This window comes from Nasonia vitripennis, chromosome 4 (assembly GCF_009193385.2).
Source record: "Nasonia vitripennis strain AsymCx chromosome 4, Nvit_psr_1.1, whole genome shotgun sequence".
In the NCBI taxonomy this organism is placed as follows: domain Eukaryota; kingdom Metazoa; phylum Arthropoda; class Insecta; order Hymenoptera; family Pteromalidae; genus Nasonia; species Nasonia vitripennis.
In genome coordinates, this window is record NC_045760.1 from 18,874,737 (window position 1) to 18,897,501 (window position 22,765).

At 38.7% G+C, this 22,765-nt stretch overlaps 3 protein-coding genes across 11 annotated transcripts; 1 reads left to right on the forward strand and 2 right to left on the reverse strand.

The window, feature by feature from the left end:
• Positions 1-2,170: 2,170 nt before the first annotated feature.
• On the reverse strand, positions 2,171-12,856 carry LOC100119214 (armadillo segment polarity protein). Of its 8 annotated transcripts, none has more exons than XR_004344844.1 (12): positions 12,506-12,760; positions 9,624-9,687; positions 9,250-9,483; positions 8,574-9,006; positions 7,958-8,319; positions 7,568-7,836; positions 7,069-7,410; positions 6,754-6,927; positions 6,280-6,582; positions 5,245-5,341; positions 4,573-4,637; positions 2,171-3,978 (listed from the first exon to the last, which is right to left on the reverse strand). XR_004344844.1 is itself a non-coding variant. In XM_001603059.6 (11 exons), exons 2-11 carry the CDS (start codon positions 9,658-9,660, stop codon positions 3,794-3,796), a joined length of 2,436 nt encoding a protein of 811 aa, XP_001603109.1. In that variant the 5' UTR covers positions 9,661-9,687; positions 12,506-12,856; the 3' UTR covers positions 2,171-3,793. The 8 variants fall into 8 exon arrangements, 6 of the variants coding, with proteins under 6 accessions (XP_001603109.1, XP_016840456.1, XP_032454880.1 ...); XR_001729120.3 differs by having other exon boundaries at positions 8,574-9,027; positions 12,506-12,638; XM_001603059.6 differs by lacking the exon at positions 4,573-4,637 and having other exon boundaries at positions 12,506-12,856.
• A 110-nt stretch (positions 12,857-12,966) lies between these two features.
• LOC100121655 (telomerase Cajal body protein 1) lies at positions 12,967-16,000 on the forward strand. 2 transcript variants are annotated; one of them, XM_008213657.4, is made up of 6 exons: positions 12,967-13,945; positions 14,039-14,514; positions 14,598-14,830; positions 14,920-15,153; positions 15,228-15,468; positions 15,648-15,865. In XM_008213657.4, exons 1-5 carry the CDS (start codon positions 13,613-13,615, stop codon positions 15,455-15,457), a joined length of 1,506 nt encoding a protein of 501 aa, XP_008211879.1. In that variant the 5' UTR covers positions 12,967-13,612; the 3' UTR covers positions 15,458-15,468; positions 15,648-15,865. The 2 variants fall into 2 exon arrangements, with proteins under 2 accessions (XP_008211879.1, XP_016840458.1); XM_016984969.3 differs by having other exon boundaries at positions 13,275-13,503; positions 13,605-13,945; positions 15,228-16,000.
• On the reverse strand, positions 15,476-22,135 carry LOC100678745. The gene is made up of 13 exons (XM_003427598.4): positions 21,647-22,135; positions 20,747-21,081; positions 18,569-20,652; positions 18,101-18,489; positions 17,522-17,916; positions 17,346-17,438; positions 17,172-17,270; positions 17,010-17,093; positions 16,834-16,932; positions 16,407-16,748; positions 16,212-16,319; positions 16,045-16,140; positions 15,476-15,953 (listed from the first exon to the last, which is right to left on the reverse strand). Exons 1-13 carry the CDS (start codon positions 21,894-21,896, stop codon positions 15,927-15,929), a joined length of 4,401 nt encoding a protein of 1,466 aa, XP_003427646.1. The 5' UTR covers positions 21,897-22,135; the 3' UTR covers positions 15,476-15,926.
• Between the last annotated feature and the right edge of the window lie 630 nt (positions 22,136-22,765).

The window sequence follows — 22,765 nt, forward strand, 5'->3', positions numbered from 1 at the left end:
ATACCAACATATACGAATACATCCACAACGGTAGCCTCATCGCATCGCCATCGCAGTAGGCTAATAGCTTGGCTTCTCATCATCGACTTGTGCTTTCACCGAAATAAAGTCCCGGCGGCGATTAGAATATCCGCGCCGATCGACCGAGTGAACGGCCGATCGCCAACTCGAAACCTTGAGCAGCTGCGCCAAGGTCGTTGGGCCGGTTGCAACCGTTTAATTCACTTTGTACTTTTTCGCAGCTGCGATGTTCCGATTGCAGCTTCGCTGCAGATTTCGTCCTTTGTCCTGGTGCGAACGCAATCATATACATACGTACACACACACACCACCGGAAGATACATTTTACGCGCGCCTGCGACGAGTTTTTTGAGTGTCGTCTTGTAGGGGGAGAGCTGTGTTAATTTGTTTTGTTTAGCTTGCAATTTGCGACGATTTAATGCTACTCTGCAGTGAGGATCAAGACTTTTTCAAGGGGAAAAAACAATCAATTATCCTTATGTTGCTTTATGATTTTGTTTCTCCGTATCCTCAAGCGATTTCGTACGAGCAACGCGTTATTTTTCACCTCCGCTGTTTCTTTTCATCGAAAATTCATTTAAAATGATAGAACTGTTATCAATTTAAAACGTCGTCATCATAAAATTAACAAATATTATTTCGAACGCATTAAAATATTCTTTTTCTCGCACTTCATTATAGTATATTACGATTAAAAAAAACAGGAAAGATTCACATGGTAACGCTATAAAATTTTTATAGACCGTAAAATCACCTAAAAATACAAATGCTTACCCAATAATACCTTCAGTCAAGCCACATTCCCGAGACGAGCGGTAAAAACCAATCCGCAGGGCAAAAACGCGCCTACGGCAATTTCAATCTCGCGCGTGCGCGCTCTTTATTCGTCGTGGCGAAGACGACGCGCGCGTTCTTGCGAGCACCAGACACATTCAAAACTTTCGTTTGATTGATGCTGTTCGGTGTTTTTTCTGGACTATTTGAACGCGTCGTCTCCTCGATTTGTTGTAATTATCGATCGAGGATCTAATGGAATATGTATCTTTTACTTTTGCCGAGTTTTACGTTGCTCAATTGTATACAGTGAAAAAGCTCGATATTTGGCAATGAAGACGTTCGTGTTGACTAATTTTTTAAATTGATTGTACAAAAAACGAGTGGCGCCAACTCGGATAAATCGTCCTGTAATCAGGTCACTATCACGCGGATTCCGTATCCAATGTTTAATAATCGAGGACACCTGGCAAACGATACCTTCGTATATATACATGTCGGCTCTTCACCTAAATCATCACGCGCAAGCTCGCTGCGCGGTGTAACTTACGAAACTAGCTCGATCGCGCGCCTAAAAATGAAAACAAACAACGGCAAAAAAGGATCGCACTCCAGGATAAAGACCAGAGAAACCTGAAGAAAGCCTCTCGTAATCGCGCGAGAAACCAGCTCTAATGCCAATCAATACAGATACGCAGAGGCGCAAGTAGCGAGTGGTCGGGCGCAGCTTATAGTAGTAAGTAAGTATCTTAGCTCTTGCGACACTCAACTGCGGAATCTTGCGACTTTCATTTTCTCTCGCGAGGATGGCGTGCGTGCGCTGCACGCTGCACTCCACACTCGACAAATAGATGCGTGTACGCGTCTGTGCCAATTCAGGGTCTAGACCCATTTCTGGAGATGCGAGCCTCCGATGTGGAGCAGTGCTTAGTCCCCGAGCGACGAGACTTCTCGTATTTTTTTTTTTTTTTTTTTGCTTTGAGTTCTCCTTTGGTGAGCTGATTTATTGTCGGAATGCGACGCAAGTTCGGCCGCTTTTTGCGAGAGCGCTTGTTCTTCTTTCCTGGAGAGTTGATATGTTGCTGATCCTGATGGCGCTGGTCATGTCGTCGTCGTTGTTGTCGTCGTTGATCTCGTTTCTTCACGGGCGTTTTGAAATTTTGGTGGGGAGTGGCGCTGTTGCGCGAAATTCCGCGAACTTGTATCTAGGGTGGTAAAGTTTTTTTTTAACTTGCTTTTAGTCATAAAATATACAAAGTATGTACGTGGAATTAGATTCGAGCCATTTATCGAGCCGCACTTATTGAATGCATTTTTTAGTTTTTGTAGAGCAGGGAGTAGGAAAAATATATTATGTAAATGATAACAAAGAATCTTACGACCATTTATCTTTTATTCGCCGATCGTGTCTAAAAGTCTAGGATACAAATACAGAATTGTATATTCGCAGTATGTAATAATAATGTTTTTTTTTCTTACGAAAAGTACCATGTCGAAACGTACAATAAAGTTGCGGTTCTGCTCTATTCAATTACTTTTAAATCTTTTCTCTCGTACATTTTTAATTTGTTTCTTAAATTCGTTTAATCGCCGTAATTTTATTTCATTATGGGCAATTAAACAATACATTCACTTTTATATTTTGATACTGTAACATTTTTATCTAAGCATAATATGAAAGCATGTTTTTCTTATGAATTAAGTGTAATTATGTCTGTGTATGTTTGGTTTTGTCCACGTGTGTGAAGTTGCCAGGATAATTAGATCAATAATCAATACTTAAACGATAAATTGATAAGGTAAATATTCTTTCCTTATTATAGCTTACTTACAATTAAAATGAATAGTCTATTGTGTAAGTGTATATGTTTTGATACATTTTACTACAATAACACGCAGTTCTTCAAACCCTCATGATCAGGAAAATCGCGTGTGTGGCAATTTTATTTCACGTTAACAGCGACTACCAAGGTTTTATGCTTTTTTACATTACCAAACCCTAAGCTTAATGAGCATTGCTCTTAGAGTTCTATAAATTTTCATTTCACTTTGATAATCGCCGTTGGAATGAGAGTTTGAAACAACTTTGTACAACCGTGTAAATCTCTTAAGATTGTCCTTTCATGAAATCAAACATTATGCAAATGTTCTTATATATTTTGCTTTAATTCTGTATACGTTACAGATGAAGTCCCTATATTTTCTTATTACAAACAAAAATTTAAAATAAGTCACCAACTATATAAAAAGAATAATAAAAAATAACTTTAAAATTGCATACTTATCACGAGATCTTGCGATTGACGCGCAAGTTAAATGCCTTAAATTCAATATAATATTTTTTATACACTGAGATTATATAACATCGATGAAAGAAAACGAGTTACATGCTCTTCAGATTTGGATTTCGATGGTTTAAATTTTTGTTGCGAGTCCAGATGAACGATTCTAAATACTTTAATGAGACCTTTTTGTTACTTATAATATGTCGTTCGAGAAGTTTATTGAACTTTCCACAAAAATGACTCAAACCATGCATTTAATAAAGTCTATAAGTTATCTATACATTACAATCATACGAAAGAAATCGTAAAAGCGCAACTTGTACAATATTGTAGCGCGATAATTACATCTAATAAAATACTTTTGTCTTAATTACTTTCCTTTTCTTTTACGATTTATTCATCTGACACAGTCGAATTAGATCATTTTTGCAAATACTAATGAATCGCTCTTTGTAAAAGTATAAAACAACAAAAAGTGTCAGCTTTAAAGTATTTTGCGTTTGTTTCTCCCGCGAACGCAAACACCGCCGAGCGCGAGGATACTCCCGGCGAACATTGTTCGCTCGCGATGCTTCCTGCTTACTGTAGCGATAGTAGCTCTCGCGAGATGTAAAAAAATTCGTTGCGTTCGAAAACGCACCGCATTTACTTACACACGAAACAAACCATTCCCTGTATAATTACTCTGTTTTGCTTTGACGAAAGGACATTGTCTAAAGGTCCGTGTCGTACCAGGCCGCCGCGACCGAGCTGTCCTGAGGCGGTGCAGGCAGTTCCTCCAGATGATCAAAACTGAGGTCGCCCTCGTGCGCCACGTCCATCGTGTCCATGGCGCCGTAAGTCGAGCCGCCGCCTATTTCCAGTCCTTGCATGGAATCTACTGGTATCTGGTCATAACCTATGAGAAACGAGAAAACAGGAAATAGAATTAGTTTTGATTTAGAAAGCAGGACATCTTTTGCTTTTTATCAGTCTTCTCTATATCTCTGCAATGACAGATAGACGTATACGAAATGTGTGGATACAATATAAATATTTTGTTTTTGTTCTTTTTTGTTAATTCTTCGCATATCGATTATCTACAGTCTACAGAATTTTTCTCTATAAATTTTATTAAAATATGTAGAAACAAATTTTTTGAATTGTCTCTATAAGATCAGAGAAAAATTCTAAACGATTATCTACACATAAGTAATAATTTACTATTCAGTTGAACACATATAAAAACATAAAATTATCGTAATAATTGTATGGAAAAAAATAAAATCTGGTAATTGTAATTAATACTCAAAGTAAAATAATGAAATTAAACATTTATAAATGAAAACAAGATGAATGTGAGCAAATCTAGGTGATCATTCGTCATGCGATTTGTGTGTAACAAATTTCACAGCAAGACATATTAATGCAACATTGACATACGGACAACATCAATAGCAAGCAGATAAATACGGGTAAGTTTTAGTGTTTAAACTGAGGAGTTTTATTTCACCTATGATGTTATACTGCAAAATATTGTCGATAGCCTTTTACTTATAGTTTAGTCCATGGGTTAGGCTGTTAAAATAATAAAGCGATTTAAGTCCCTTAATAGATTTTCATATCGCAACAGCTTCAAACGACTGAACTATATTAGACCATTGCATAATTTGCAATGTTTGTCTAATAAATGCGCTTTTCGTAGATGAAGTAATTTTGTGGTGCAGATTTAATATTTTCGTAGGCAATGATAAGTTTTAGTAATTTGCTACAATTCATTTCAATGCTGTTATTTCATGAACAAGAGAAAAGTAAACAAGTATTTATTGAGCATAGATATTCATTGAATATTAGTATAAATATAATAAATCTCATTCATATGCAGTCTTCAAACAATTACTTATATTATTATTATTTAATTCAAAATTATTGTAAATCAGTATTAGAGAATTCGGTAGGGTGATTCGTGAAAATATTCCTCTACACCCATTAATTGCCAATCGATAGAATTTACTGCATGCAAATTTGCTATCAAACACAAGGTTTAACAAAAATATTGACATTTTACTTCATTTTGTGTTTGATAGTACAAGATGTGCATACAGTAAAACATAATGAATTAAGAAAAAATAGGATGATGCCCCTTTATAAAAATAAAAAAAGAAACAAAAAGATAATCATTTACCTTGTGGTTGATAAATACGGCCTCCGTGGCTGCTGTGTATACTAGGAGGTCCTTGTCCATACATACCGTCATAAGCCTGATCCGGGCCGAGCATGTCCTGAGGATTGTATGATAGGTCAACACAAAATTTCAAAAGAAAAAGAGCAGTAGTTGGGCTTACTATTACGTTAGCCGTGTGCCTTAAATCCTCGATTCACGGCTTGAGGATTCTTACTTTTTTAATATAAATAATAATGATACAAATAATAAGTATGACTTTCCGGCATACATAACTTGCTTTTACAAAATTAAAATTCAATATGTATTTTTCTGCAAACACTTTTTAACCATAACAGTCTGAAATTAATTCATCTATGGTAAGGGGGACTATATAAAAAAAATTATACATACGAATATAATAAAAACATAGGCTGTTAAAATGATAATAAATTTCTACAGAAAACTATTAACATCAATATTGATACCTGATATTTCCAATGTAGAGATAAATATAAACTCAAAAACATTCCCATGCAGATCGGATATATAATATATAATATATGATTGTAAATTCAATGGTACGCCGTGATAGATTTATGCTATATTTTGACAAAGGTTAACTAGCTGGTGTGAAAACAAATTAAACTAAGTTCTATGATAATTTTATGCACTGTGTTAACAGCACAAATGAATCAACCATGATTTTTTCTACGCGATTTTATTTAACACTCATATGGAAAGCATAAACATTGAAGCTATAGTAATAAGCAGATAATAACTTGCCATATTTTATAAATTCATGCTGTTGTGATAATTTATGATTGTTTTAGATGAATTAAAAATAGAAAAAATAATAATTTATAATTAATTATGAACGCTTTTTTTCTTCATTGATAAAATATTATTTCTTCAGGATCTTATCGTTGAAGAAGAAAGAATTTATCAATGTTTGAATTGTACTCTTAGAAAGCAATTCTGATGTCCTTTTTTCAATAAAAAAAAAATACTTTTCCCATCTCTGCTAACTCTATTTACATTCACATTCTCCCTACATACCTGTAGATCCGGACCAATGTTGAAATCTGCACTGCTCCACAGGTTGGTGTCCTCGCGTAGTAGCGAATTCGTAAGCTCGACTGACAGGCGTTTCTTGTAATCCTGCGGCTTGTCGTCGCTCATGCGGAAGAGGACCGCTGCGGCATATGTAGCCACACCCTCGTTGCGTGAGTGCAGAAGCTCAGTGAGTGGTGCTGTTGCACCCTCTTGCTCGATCATCTCAGCGCCCTCCTTGTCGGCTGCCAATTCACACAGTACGCCTGCTGCCACACGCTGGATGTTCTCAATCTCGTTGAACAACAGCTGAGAGAAACGATTTTTTTATTATTATTTATATATTTTTCAACTAGTACGTTCATATCATATTGTATCATGACTGTTAAAGAATACTGAAGTGCATTCATTGATAGCTTCATATTATGAATAGGGCATGAGTGATTTTATAATGAATAATATAGACAATGCGATTCATACCTGTACAGAGATGGGAATGACATTCTGTTGTCGTATCAAGGCTCTATTGTGCGATTCTCTGGCAAGAATATGAAGTGCTCCAACAGTGCCTTCGACAATCTCTTCCATACGCACACCATCCGCGTAAGCTCCTGGAGCTCCTTGACTTCCTGCGTTTGTAACCGAGGACCGTTGCTGTAAATGAAACATAGAATTATTCATTCAGATTTTATTTGAATTTTTTTTTTCTTTGTATCTGCGTAAATTAAAACAACGCGTCTTTTAGAAAACGATTTTAATGATAACATTAATTTAATTACTAATAACAATACATACCCTCTGAGTGTCCTGGAAGGCCCTCACAAGAAGCCGCACAAGATGATGAATAGCTCCGTGCTCGCGGAGTGGGCCATGATTAGCCGGGCACAGGGCCAGATTTCTGATAAGACCGATGACAGCCTTAACAAGAGGCCAGCGAGACGGCGGCTGTAAAAGCTTTACGATAACCTGGATACCATAGTTTAGACGTACAGAGTTCTGGGCCATCTCGGCCTCGACATGACGCGATGTCAAGTGACGCAGGGCACAAACTGCCGGCTCGGTGATCTCCTCGCGATCTCCAGCGTTCACAATCGTGCGCACAAGGGCATCTACTCCGCCGACCTGGCAAACGGTGACCTATAAAATAAGACAAATTAGATGAATCCTCAAAATCAGTATTAAAATTTAAGCTTCATAACGTTATTTATTATTCCTAGCAATAATTTTTCAATGCTTTACTTGGAAAATGCATAACACGCTCATGTATATTCACTACATCAAATTTCTAACAAACCTTGTTACGCTGATTGTTGCAGGTCAAGTTGGACAGAATTCCAGCGGCGCAGGTGACGACATTGACGTCAGTTGAGGCTAGAACCTGCACGAGGCTTTGAAGTAGACCCTCGAGTCCGTCGACCTTAGTGCCAGCATCGGACAAATTTCTCAACGTCCACAAGCAGTTCTGCACAAGCCTTTGGCTTGCGTTACCTAGATGCATGGCCAAAGCCTGCATGCCGCCGGCCTCGACAATCGCTGGTTTGTTGCTCGAGCACACCGACAGTACTGTGTAATATAATGCGTTAAATTTAATGATGTAATTTAAAATTTTTCTAAACTAAGTGCTCTTGTATCTCATGTCCGCTTTCATTCAATTGGCACAAGAATTTTGAAAAATCTAACAAACCTTTTAGCACTCGAGATGTAGTCCAGAGCAGCTTTTCGTAGTCGTACGATCTCATGATACGGACCAACTCTACTGGACCCTGAGAGGCCAGGATAATCAGTTTGCTCTCCTGATTACCATAAGCGAGGATCTGCAGACAGTCGGTTACAATCGCCAAAAATTTGACGTTGTTTCGCTGCAACAGGATAACCATGCGCTGCAGACCACCGGCCAATCGGACCGCCATCTTTGAACCGTCCTGGTGGAGGAGCAAGTTGTGCAGAGTGGTGATGGCATAGAAGAGGACCGACTCGATGTTGGAGCTTAGCAGTTTAACAAGAGCAGGAATTCCGCCGCTCTTGAAGATTGCCAAGAGACCTTGTCTGTGGAATTAAAGTAAAGTATTCAATCAAAAATGTTCAATGAAAAAAAATGATCTACTATATGTAAGATTTTATTTAACGCCCTGACATATATGATCTCATAATTGAAATGCGGGTATGACTATAACCGTTCAAGTTACTATGCTCTATAAATTACGAAAGATTTTCCGAGTGATCTGAGCTATCCTCTGAATATATTTTTACAATTTAGAAAAATAAGCTTTCTACGGAATAAACTTGAATTAATGTCTTACCTATGGTGTGATAAATTGTGCAGGGTACCGACGGCAGCCTTTGTGGACTCGAGATCCTCACTGTTAGAAATGGCCCTGACCAAAGCCTCGACCATCTGGGAGCTGTTCATAATAGCATGACGCGAGGCCTCCTTCTTCGAGAGCTGGTGCACGACCATCGCAGCCTGGGATACAACCACCTGATCCTCATCATTGAGCAACTTGATGAGCTCGGGAATGGCACGAGTGGCCAGATCAGCGTCGTCCTGGTAGTTGATCAGATTAACGACGGCATGCTTGAGCATTTGGCTGGGCTCACTGAGCCGTTGCACGGCAGTCGGCTGAGCCGGGTCGAATTGCGTTGATGGGATCTCGATGCCCTCCTCCAAGGTCTCCGGGAACATCGCCGCGCGCACACGTTGGGAACGCGTATGGCTCAGTTGCTGGTTCATCTCTGTGGATGATCGTGAAATTTCTTGTGAAAATCGTGAAAATCCATTAACAATGGCGTGCAAATGTTTATTTTTAAACTATAAAAATGGTTTGCATTTGAATAAGAATCTCATTTTCAACTAAAGCTCCCCAAAAGCAAGAATCAATGTGCCATTAGCGAGGTTACTCCTTTGATAATTCAAAGCTTCCAAAGCGGCTTTAACCAAATGAAAATTCGTAATAAAATAAAATCGATGAGACTTACCGTCAACTTGATCCTGAGTGAAGCCTTGAGCAAAGCCCTGGTCGAGGTCAAACATAAGCTGGTCACCCTCGATCTCCTCGTCCTCCTTACCGGAGAGCGACGGGGCCTGGGTGGCGGCACCCGAGTGGATACCGGAGTCACCCATGTAGCTATTCTGCTGCCACATGAGCGTCTGCTCCTTGATGGAGCACATCGGCAGGTCCTGCGGACCCTGCTGATAGTTGCCGTGAGACACTGCAATAAATTTCACATGTTTTAAACGACACAATTTACGAGCTTGATCAGTTTTCAATCGAAACGATTAAAAAACAAATGTATTAAACTCTCGCATTACTGATAGATTTCAATACGAATGTAATCTTGTAGTTACTCACTCGGCCTATTTTGATTCGAAGACATTTGATAACTCATGGCTACGGCGTTTGGATCAATCCACACCTAGAACAGAAAAAAATCCGAGTCATTAATCACATCTCGCAACTTCTTAATGAGAAGATTGAATGAAACAAGCAGAGTGCGCCTCGCGTGAAACTGATATTTCTAAGAAGCTACGAGGATTACAGAAAACTAGAGAGATACCGATGGCTTTTCACCTCCAATTCCGATTTATCTTTTATCTACAGAGGAAGTGATATAGAAATAATGAAGCCACATGTACGTACGCGAGCTCCGATTGCGAACGTCACTGAATGCGTATATTATGCGCTTCGGCAGTGTATTCAATGAAGAGCGCTTTGACGCGTGCGTACTATAATGCGATTCATTCGCTACGGATCTTGCCGAGACGTGTAAACTCGAGAAATTTTTCACTCTGTACAAGCCACAATTAACCAATCGATGACGTTGAAACCCCGTAGCTATATACATGTGTCAGAGAACACAATCGCATAAATATACGCTGCAGGTACCGGGACGAATTTTCTCAAAGCAGAAACTGCATCCGAAGGCAAAGAGCGCACAAACACGAAATTCGCGCCGGTATACGAACGTGTACACACATAGGTGTATACCTATAGGTAGTATACATATATGTATAAGAGAGTACAAGTAGAGAGCGAGGCGTGCGGACCGACAAAGACCGCAAAGGCGCGTGGAGAGGTGGTGGTGGTAGCGCTAGTAGGTAGGAACACCCTCGTCAGAGGCGCCGACATTTTTATGCGCCAAAGAGCCGCATTTCTAAAGTGCGCGGCTTGCTGGCTACGTAGGTAGGGGGCATCATTGTGAAAGAGCGAGAGAGAGAGAGAGAGAGAGAGAGAGAGAGAGAGAAAGAGAGAGAGAGAGAGAGAGAGAGAGAGAGCACGAAACGACGGCGGGGGATGATGCTTTGAGAGATGCGAGGGAGAGATGCGTGTAGTAGTCGAGCTACGCAGACAAGAATTTTTTAATGGGGGTTTTACGCATTCATGTATTTGCTCGGCTGGATTTGTAATTGGACTGACGCGATGTATATATGGGGGAGGAGAGTTTGATTGAAGTCGTTGCGCTTTAGTGTGAAAAGACGGAGTTTTTAGCGTAAGAGCAGTGCGCCGAGATTTGCGATCCGTCGACGCGATAGGCAGAGGATATTATATATCGTTGCGCTGCATTTGGAAGGCGACGCATTTGCCCTTGTCTTAATTGGACGCGAGAATAAGTTCAGAGCAGCTGCAAAACAAGCTCGCTGTGTATAACGCTTCCTATTTTTGTAGAAGGAACGTCGAGTACAGCAGCCGAAATACGAAATTACCCCGTTGTCCTTTTAATCGTCAAATTAATCTCATTAAGATTTCAAGAGAACAAATAAATAAAAGTGCGAACTGCGCGCGAACCTAATTGGGTTATATTCTCTCTTTGTGAATAAACAATTACGCTTGCACCTTTGTTGGACGCGCGAAAAGAATTTGCTGTATAATTCTTATATACGTGTTGTTGCATATGCATATACTCTATAATATACGCGCACTATCGTTGCATATCGCCGCCTCCCGTAAATTCACGAGCCGGTCGAGTATTCACAACGTTATTAACCTTTCCCCGCGAGAACCTATGGATACCTATAGATACCTACAGATACCTATATATACCGTTATAGGCCAATCTCGCGCCCGATAAATCCATACAGCCGTACGTACAAGCAGGTATAGCCCGTTAAAACGGAAGAGAAGTTTCTCGCGCACGAAGTAGGCCTCGACACACAAAAAGCCCAGACACGAAGTTGCAGGAACAGCGAAATGTATACAGGAAGCGACGGGAGAGTAAAAAAAAGCGACCAAGGCAGCTCCCACAAGAGTCCTTTTTTCATCATCATAGGGAGAGACCGCTGGTAACGCTTCTCAAGAAGCGGCAACGGCGGCGGCGGCGACGAAGGAGGCGTGGGCGGCTACGCGGCGCGGCACTACACAACAAAGGGCTCGGAATGCAGAGCGAGAGTGTAGTGCATCGACGCTCCTTCTCGCTCTCTCCCTCGTGCAATCAATGACTCTCCTTTCCTCTCTCTCTTTCCTTCGTGCGCGAGTATTAAAAAACAGTGCAAAAGTTGCTCTCCCTCCCTTGGCTCTTTCTTTACCCTGCGTGTGTACAAGGTATGTGTGCGACGCGGTGTCAGGAATCTGCGAACGCCATATAGTATATATAGGTGCCTATATGCACTATAGGAGAGAAGGTGCTTATACGCACGACACACATGTATGGAGTGATTCACCTGTGTGTCATAGGCATACGTATCCGCACTCCGGACCGCCGAGATAAAAGTCGATCGACTGCGTTCCGCTCGATGATGCCCAGTTTTTTAGGCTTCTAGGTAGAAACGTATACGCGTGTGTATGTGCGAGAAGGAGAGAGAACGTTGTACACACTGCAGAGACATGGCCGAGAGAGAGAGAGAGAGAGAGAGAGAGAGAGAGAGAGCGAGAGAGAGAGAAAGAGATGGAGGAGGAAGACGCGGAGACGCCGTCGTGTCAGAAGATTGTTAACCCCTTGTTGGCTCTGTACTCGCTCCTATACACACGCGCGCGCACACGCACACACAGAGGCACGTACATGCAAGTACACTCGCGAGACACACCCACGACGCGAAGACAGCAGCAGCAGCAGCAGCAGCACAGCGACGGAGACGCTTCGATGGACTCACCTCCTCGTCCCGGATTCTTTGAACTCCTCCTTCTCTCGGACGCACTGCGCAAGCGAGCGCGAGCGAGAAAGAGAGAGACCGAGACTGAGAGAGCCCGCACAAGCACAATGCACACTGGCCTCATAATGGAGCAGGCTGGATACTCACCGTTTTCGAAGGCAGCGGCAGCAGCTACCACGGCTACTGGACTGGCTCGGCGGAGGTGTGGATCCGGAATATTCACTCCAGCAGCAGCTGCAGAAGAGCAGAGCCTCTCCTCGCCTCTCCGGGTTGTCTCTTCTGACGGGGCGACGACGCCACTCGGCACTCGCTATGGCTGATTCACGCGAGCAACACGACTATACTGTAATCTGTACTATGGCTCTCTGCAGCACTGCGCGGCGTACAACTACACTATACACTGTGGGAACGAACGCGCTCCGGATTGGATTGGCTGATGGCTGTATGGATACAGTTTCTGCTCGCTGTATACGCGCGTCTCACTCGCGCCGCGGCCTCGACTCGCGCTGCGATGTGCTGCAGCGCCTCGAGAGAGGAGGAGAGGAGAGGAGAGGGAGGCTGCGCCGTTCGCGTTCCTGCTCCTCTCAGATGGTGTTCACGGTATTCTCTTTAAACTGACCGTCAGCTGATACGTCGAGATACGTGATCCGATAGGTCATTCATGCCAATTTTAGGCGTCTAAATTGGATGCATTGTAAAATTTCTATCCGCGGTGAAAAAGCCTCCTCTTTATACTGATGATGACTGTAAAAATGAAGTCATTAAAAGTGTACGCCTGCACGTGAGCTATTGAAAAGAACAAAGGGATGGATTGTAGAAATTCCTGCGAGCTCAATGTTTTGAATAACTTCAAAGGGTGCAACGTATGCAGCGAGCTAAGTACTACAAAATCACTTCTACAAACTTCAAAGTGTAATTTAATTATTTCGACTGATTGATATCTGTCGCAAACATACGAGATTTATATGGCTTGTAGCGTAAAGTACTTATAGTCCTAGTATGCGTCTGTTTGAAAATGGCGCGGCGGAGTATTTCCAAAGTCTCGGCGTGCTGATCGATTTTGGTATAGATAATATATATATTTGTTTACGTTTTAGATAAATAGCACATCAGTTGCATTGCACCTCGTCAGTTATGTACACGAGGTTTTGTAAACAACACCAAAATACTGCTGATCTAAAAATCATGTTCAACGTTCGAAAGATATTTATTCTTTAGTTTTAATTGATACTTTATTGATTTACAGAATAAAAGATGAGCGACGTTAATATGACGGAACGAAATCCGGCTGAAGCTCAACAGCAATCGCAGAACCACAATGAAAAACAAGTCATGGAAAATACCAGTTTAATGAGCGCGCAAATTGAAGATTTCGTGAGTGAACCTATGGATGTATTAGAAACTTCAGTTAGTAAAATCGAAGAGGAGATCGCTCTAGATGCTGGAGAGGTTAACAATCTATTATTATCTTTTGAAAGCCATAATCTTGAAGAAAATGGTAATAACAAAAGTGTGGAAGTTGAAGATGAAATAACTGTTTTACAAGCAAAAGCAGACGCTAATATTGTTGTCCCAGAGGCAGAACATGTGAGGAAATATATTTTGATGATTTAGAAAAAAAAAATTTAATTTTAATAATAATATTAGCTAGTTTACATTAGTTTACATTGTTATTTGTAGATCAACTCTGCTAACAACGAAAACAAACTCAACAAGAAAGTAGATGAAACAAATGAAAACAATGAAAGTCAAGAATATTCACAGTTGTATTATGACTGGACAGCTTCTAAATTAATATGCTCTGCAACAAAAGAGTTCAAGCCAACTGAAAAATGTGAAAACTTTACTAAAGGTTGTCAATGGGCACCCGATGGAACTTGCATTTTAGTACCTTGTGAAGATTTCAGTACCAGAATATTTCAACTGTCTCGTGAACTCTATTCTGGAAAACTTCCTGAAAATTTTTATTTGCCTTCATTTGAATCAACTCTGAAAATAAAAGAAGGAGGCATGATATATGACACTTGTTGGTTTCCATATATGAATTCTTGGGACCCTTCAACATGTTGTTTTTTAAGTACAAGTCAAGGCAGTCCAATACATCTGTGGGATGCATTTACGGGACAACTTCGAGCTACTTATCGTGCATACAATCAGTTAGTGTTTTTAGTTGTTAATTTATTCTCTTAATATGATAATAAATTTTCTACTTATACAAATTGTATTCATGTTATTTTAGAGTAGATGAAGTTGAAGCTGGTATAAGCGTTCAGTTTACAGATTCTGGAGGACTTATTTGGAGTGGCTTTAAAAATGCTTTAAGAACATTCGATACAGATCGCCCTGGTCGTCAAATAAAGACCATATATTTAAAAAAAGATTTTCCAAATGTCACAGGCTTAGTTTCATGCATTAGAGAAAATCCTGGAATGTCAGGTCTGATTGCCTTTGGGACATATTCCAAATGCATAGGTAAGATTAAAAAATGTTCATCTATAAAAAAATTATTCACACATTCAAAAGTAAATAATTTATAAAAAAAAAAAAAAAAAATCATTTAGGTTTATATAAAGATGGACCACTTTGCTCTTTCAAAACAAGTAGTGGTGTCACACAAATTGAATTTAGTCCATGCGGAACAAAGCTCTACTCCTCTGTTCGCAGAGGTAGTGAATTTTTATGCTGGGATCTACGTAATCCTGGAACAGTTTTGTATTCCTTACAAAATCGTCAGTCCGATACAAATCAACGCATACAGTTTTCTCTGTCATACTGTGGAGAAGAAATAGTTTCAGGTAATATTTTGTATTTGCAAATTTATAGTCTACGTTTACAGATCCATTGTACATTTTGTACTAATGCCATATAGGTGGAACTGATGGCGCTGTTCGAGTATGGAAAATCCCTAGTAACCTTCAAGTCGATGAAGACTTAGATCCTCTTTACAAAGTTAAAATATCGAGAGACTGCGTTAATGGTGCAAGTTTGCATAAAAATCTTCCTATCCTGGTTGTATCTACTGGTACCAGAATTTGCGAAAATGAAGAAAACAGACATCGTGATAACAGTGTTCGTTTTTATTGGCTTGGTAGCAGGTGACAAAAATACTTGTACGAATTCGTTAATTTTGTAAATTTATTTTTTATAAATACATTAAAAACAAGTTTCTTTTAAGGCATTGTAACTATCATGTTATAAAATATTTTAACTATACTATAATTGTATACAACATATAGAAAATTGTAAAAACAGTAGATATAATAATTTTTGTTTAAAATTATTATTCCAGACCATGAGATTAACAAAACATGCCAATATCAAAATAGTTCGGTATATATGTACATATAAATCTTGAAGTAATTGCAGCATCAATATGTTAGGATAACTTTGTTTGATTGTCAAACAGTAAAATCTCTTCATCAAAAAGTATGTATAAGTTATACCTCACTTTTATAATCATATATTTTAAAAATATTTTTGAATAAAGATACCGTATTGTGTGTTAATCTCACGTTCTTTTTTATTTTCATTATACTAATTTAGTACTTATTTCCAACATCTTTGATCTTCACTTTTCGTGTATACTCTTGGAAATCTGTAAATATTTTACAAAATTATAAAAAAATTAATTGATTATGATAATTATTATGATTTAATAAAATAATAAAATAATGCTTAACATTTACCCGCAAACTTTTTCGTCTCGTATTTGGTGTCAATATTTCATTTTTACTGTTTTTATCAATTTGTTGTTCACAATTTTCAACAGAATCCAAGTATTTCTGCATAAAAAAAATATATCAATTTCTGTAATACAGCTAAACTGAGATCACATTTTTCATAAACAACATACCTTTGAATTTCTTCTTTTAATACTAGGCGTCCTTGATACTTTGATACGATCAATTACGTCCTCATCAGTCTCTTGCTGTTCATCAGATTCTACATTTTCTTGTAGTCTCTAGATAAATAAATAGAATTCAAATCAGTTTATTTTTACGAATAACTAAATATTTGCAAAGATTATAAAAAAAATATATATATATACTTTGGAATGTTTTCTTTTTAAGCTGGGAGTCAAAACTTCTATTTTACTATCTTCTACAGTCGGTTTCGATTTATCAAGTCTCGAAGTAGTTCTTCTTGTCCTTGGTGTTTCAGACTCTTTGACACTTTCGTTACTAAGTGCATTAACTTTTGTCGCATTCAATGATTTCGATCTTTTCAATTTAATTGTTGCCGTTTCCTGGACATTTTCATCTAAATCTAAACTATTGGTTTTCAGGGTTCTACGTGTTTTAGGTGTCTTTTTACTTGACTTAGGCGTTCCCTCTTCCCGAACAGTTGTGTTCGCGTCACCCTCCGTCAATGTTGTATCTACCTCTGACGGCTACAAATAAAAAAAAAACAAATTAGGTAATCTTCAAATGCTCACAATACATAATTGGATCAATAATATAAATTATTTAATTTACTTTTGGACTTTTTAGTCTCAGAGATGAGGATGACTTTCTACTTTTACTCATATCTGTATTTACTGGAGTAGTCGGACTATCTATTACGACTTCTATAAACTGATTACAAATTTTATGAATCATTTAAAGTTTCGATAAAAAAAGGCAATTATTTTATGTTTGATCAGTAAACTTACGTTTCTTCGTTTATGTTTTGGGGTACTTGGTGTCTCTGCTTCCGAGTTTTTTATTTTATTACTCCGCGTGCTTCTTCGGATTGCCTAAAGATGACAAAATATTTTAAAATCAAAATAACAAAGAGTCGTCACATTATTAATAACTGAAGAATGAAAACTTACTTCAGAATTTGCGCGTTTTAATGTACTTGTTCTAGGTGTGTCTTTTTGTACAGATATAATTTTTTCACAAATAATACCTTCCGCATTCATGTATAATTGCTAGCATTCGAAATTGTATTACTTAGAAATTCCAGCATAATGTATCATAAGAAAAAAATTGTTTTGCCTATTTACCTTTGATTGTTGTGGGGGACTGGCAGGAAAATCTTCAAAACTATCTAAACAGCTATTATCCACGTCCATGTTCACGTATTCATCGTCGATAACCTATAAGAAAAATTAAAAAAAAAAATTATTAAAAAAATATTTTAAATTGAATAACTTGAATAATTAATTAATAAGTAACCCACTTTAGAGTTCCTTGATTTTGGTCTAGGCGTGCCTGGCGCCGACAATTTCCTAGTCCTCAAACTTCGGGTGGAGCTCTCATTGGATTCATCGACTTTAAACGATATCGTCTTTTTTGTTCTTGCATTTTTCTTAACAGGACTTTGTTCCTTCTTATCTTGTAAACTTAAATGCGATATGGGAATAAATGGACTCGACTCGGTCACTACGATTCTTGGAATTTTAATGAACTGGTCTTTGGGGGTAGTGTTTAACGGTGATGTGATTAGCGAATCGGCAGGTTTCTCGGCTTCTTCCTGATCTTTCATATCTTCCTCTTCCAGGTTTGAATGGTTAAAACTATCGTTCTCAAAGTCTAGCCGTCTTTCAATTGGTTCCTTAAATTCCTCTGGATTATCTGATAATATACAAAAATTAATACATAAAATTTTAATAGCTATATTTAGTTTAAGTTTTCCGAATTCAAAAGCTTGTCGTCTGAAAGGCTGTACACTTAAAGATTTGTTTGTGTTGTAAGAAAACAATTTAAATAATCTAAAAAAAATACTCGAAAAAGCTACTATGCAATATGACTGTATTACCCAAGTTCATTTCTTCATTATTACTTTCAATATTGCTTTCAAATTCTCTGAACTCCGTTGGTTGTTCCTTAAAGAAAACCTTGTTCGCTGATTTGGCCACTGCTCCCATTAGTTCTTCTTTCGCTGACTTTAGTATACTTTTAGCAGGCGTGCGATCTGAGTTGATGTAAACAATCGAGTCGTCTAACTGTACTTCCGGCGTCTTACACATTTGACTGAGTTTCATCACAATCAGTGGGCTCGTTGTGGACTTTCGAGTCTGCGACAATTGTACTTTCTTCAATAACGATTGCCATTTATTGGTGGACTTTGGCGTTGATGTGCTGCGACGAATATTTTTATGTGGTGTACTGGCATCCTTGGCAGCTTCTTCCACAATCTCTGGCAGCCTATCAGGATTAAAAGAAATATTGTTAAATTTTTTTACATAAAATTCATTTGTTAGAAAAAAGCTAATATCAAACTCACACAGCAGGTGCCTCCTTCATCTCAATGTCGATATCGTTGTCTTTACTCTCCATCTTCTTCTTCCTCGCAGCCATAATATGGGCCCTAAGCGAGGATTTTGCAGGCACAGGCTTTTTCTTCGCTGCAGGTTTCTTTGCAGCTACTGGCTTTTTCTTCGGTATTTTGTCTTTCTTCTCTTCCTCAGTTTCTTCTATTACCCAGTTCTTTGCTTTCTTTCCCTCCAACCTATTAAATCGATTGTCACAGTCCTTTATCTCCATGTACATCATCTCCCAGAATCCCTGAAGATCCTTACAGGTAACGAGCATCTCGCCCTTGCCAGTTTCGCAATCGAGTACAAGGCCACGGAACCGCTCAAACTTCTTGTTGACGAGCAGTTGCGTCTGACCGACAGCCGCCTGGATCTCGTAATGGATATCTTCGGGTGTAGTAGGATCGTCCTTGATCACATTCCAGGTATCACATATTTCGTTCAACCGTTCAATCTCTTTATCGAGAATAAACTTGTAATATTGGGCTGTACGCTCCTCTTCCTCTACGGAGATATTCAATGTCTGCATGACAGTTTCTTTGGTTGGAATTTCCACTGGCAAAGGTTGACTGAAACGCCGACGCTGAACCTCTTTACGGACTCTATCTTTTCCACGACTGGCAACGACATAAGGAGAGAAAAATGCTGGTGGTTTGTCAGGTGTCGAACCTTTAGGGAGTGACATGTTTAAACTCTGATTGAGGGTGTCGTTCTTTTCGAATATTATTTGGTTGGTTGGTTCCGAGGTATTATGAGTCGTAATATCGGTCTTTGGTGTAGGTAATTTTTTGATAGATTGACCTGCAATTTCTTTCGGACCCTCGTTAGTCAACATTGCCGTAAACATGCTACTTTGTTTTGGAGAATTTACCATTTGAGGTCGCATAGAGTGACGCGGGGAGAACTTCATAAGGGACTGGTCTTGTAAATCTTCTGCAAAACGCATGGACTTTCTTTTGGGAGAGAGAACTTTGCTTAGATCTGAAATACTGTAGTCAATCAAATTTTTAGCGTTGTAATCGATATTTTCTTGATCCTCTAGCATTTCCTGATCCTCAAGCAAGAAACTAGAGTCCCTGGCATTTGTGATTTCTTCGGGTACTATTTTTGTTGATCTTCTCCTATTTTCTATTTGAATTTTCTGTTCTGAGCTAGCTGAATCATTATGACTAGTCTTTGTTTCATTAGACTCGTTCATTTTTTCAACATCTAATGTATCAGTATCCATTTCTTCAACAGTATCTACATTTTGATTTGATTCATTGCCTTGAGTTCTTGCAAAAGCTCTTGTAGTTCTCCTTCTTCCAGGAGATTTAGTTTTCTTCTGCCTTGTAGAAGAAGTGTTTGCTGTAAAACTTATGCTCTTGAAAGTTTGGCTGTTTGCTTGATCTTCCATCTCATGATCTTGAACTGTAAAACTCGCGGATTTAGGTGGTGTCTCAATACTTTTTGATTTCTCAGTAATAGTTCGTGAAGATCTCCTAATTGCAGGTGACTTGGTATTACTTTTCGAAAAAGTGACATCACTTTCGAATTCTTTCATTTCTTGATCCTCGCATGCACTTATCGCAGCTTCTGGTGGTGTGACTATTCTCGAGCGTCTTTTCGATTTTTTGTCATCCGTGACAGTGGAGTTTATTCTACTAGTGGATTCTTTGTCATCTAACATTTCTTGATCGTCCATAGACAGTTTCAAAGTTACTGCTTCCACTGACGATTCGTTCAATGAATTGTTGTAGCTTTTTGCGATCGAAGAATCACAAGAATATAAATTACTTGCGCTTGAATTAGAACGTCTAGAGGACGATTTTGAAAGAATGATTGAATGGTTTTTGGTATGGAAAACAGAGTCTGAAGCATCTGACAAACCCTTGCCAAACTCGCTGATACTAGATGATACGTCACTGGGATTTGATACATTTTCGTTATTCTTCGTGGCGTCTAACGCTTGACGGCCAAACATTGGTATGGCAGTGATTCCCAAGGGAGCCTTGAACTGGAAATTGTCTGGTGCCAGAGGTACTTGTTCTTCTTCCGAATTCTTAATTTTTGGCTTGAATCAAGTGAAAAAAGAAAATTAAAGATGTTATGCAATAAAATGCTTATTGACTACTAATTTCAAAAATTATTTTGTGTGCTAAGTATACCTGGACTTTTTCTTTGTCTTTCTTTTTAGTTCTCAGATCTTCTCGTTTCTGTTTACTGCTCACTGCTTTAACTGCCAACCTTTTCTCAGTTGCTCTGGTAACTCTTTTTGGTGGTGGTTCTGGATTGTGATGGTGAATCTCTTTAGATTTACAAAGCTTGGCTGGTGGTGGAGGAACTGGATCCTTTGTGAGGGGTGGAGAGTATACCCGATGGTGAACAACACCAACTTTGAACGCTGGTTTAGCTCGCTTCTTTTCTTGGAGCCTGCGGCGATTCCTTTCTTCTCTCCACTTTTCTAGTTCTAGTAATCGTTGTTTTACTCCTCTCTCTAGATCTATAAATAATTGCAAATAGCAATGTGAGTATAAATAAATAAATACATTTTTAACCAAAAGTAATAGTTATTATACCATATCAATCACTAGTTTTGCTAGACATTATTTATCATAAATTACTTTATTAAATTCAAATTGACTAAATTTCATTTATTTTAAAAATGTTTAATTTGAATTTATAATTGTCATCTTCATGTGTTTTATCATTTAAAAACAGTTAAAACTATTGATGGAAAAAACAACAATACCATCATTTAAGCCATAGTAATGATTTACAAAGACATTTACAGTACAACTGATAACCAGATTGTTTTTTTTTGCTGTAAAAAAACAGCTGTCCAGAAGCTGAAGCATTGAAAATTTTAGTAGTATAGAAATAAGTAGATTATTCAACATCTGGTTAAATGAAGTCTCATCGACTCCAGAAAAGCGCTGATTATACATCAATAAGTGTCCATCAGAAACTGGCGGCAAAAGCAGCGCTGCATCATCAACTGCAGCTGCATTGAAGAGCTATCAACGAATTCCCCCTCTCCTCCCTTTACCTATATATCCAAAACAAACCTTCGTCGGCTTTCTTCTTGCTCTCCTCCACGGAGTTGAGCCTCTCATCGTTCTGTTTTGCCTCCTCTCGAGCAACGTTGTCATCCTCGTCGTCCTGCACATCCTCTTCCATGTCCCTTCGCATGCTGAAGTGTTCCGTACGTGCATCACGGCGAGCTTCATCGCGTCGCTGACTCCTAAGCGCCCGGTTCGCCGCCATATCCTCACGGCCGATGCCTACTCTCTTGTATCTCTCGCGAAAGTCCGTCATCCTTGTAACTCTGGCTGACTTCTTTATTCAACCACACACTTTGTCCTTGGATGCACTTTTCGTTTCTCTGGCACTTCTCCTGTGGGATACGACAGGAGAAGGACATACGAAGGTACGTGTTTCGCGCGCGCAAATACACACACAACACTGTGGGTACTGATGGCAGTAGCTTTTACACGCTTTTTTCGAAACTGGTCTGTCCGGCGGCGCAACTGACAATTTCAATTGAACATGCTTAGCATTTCGCCCGCAAGGGTTCGCTGTAGATCAAGAGCGCATGCGTATTTGTGACTATATAGACAGTGGTTGTCAATTGTTTTTCGTGTTGGATTTTGACGTTCGAAAGAGGGTTGTCTCTTTTTCCATGGTAAGTTTATAGCTACTATACCTACTCAGATTAGGTGATATTATACACCAGATAATGAGCGGTAGGTATGCTTACTCGTTATAAGTACACTTAATAAATTTGAGATAGAGTTTAAAATTAACACTCTGTGTGCTATTTTTCATGACCTTTTTGCTATTGTTTACATACTTGATGAAAAATCAAATTCCATTTCACAAAAACAAATTTAAAATTGTTTGGTAATTACTATGCAATGTTTATAAGTTAATTAATAACTGTCTACATAGTAAATTATAAAGGCACACATTTCACTTAAAAAAAAACGCAAAAAAATTGTATCAATTTGTAATAGTGTATACTGATCATCAGTACATTTTATCGATAAAAGGAGGAATAATATTTCTTAAACAGTAATAATTAACTATTTTTTCAAACAAGGTTTTTTCTTCATCGAATATAATAAGTAAATTTCTTGCGTGAATAGATTATAAAAGGGCGGATGAATCTTTTGTACAATCGATAT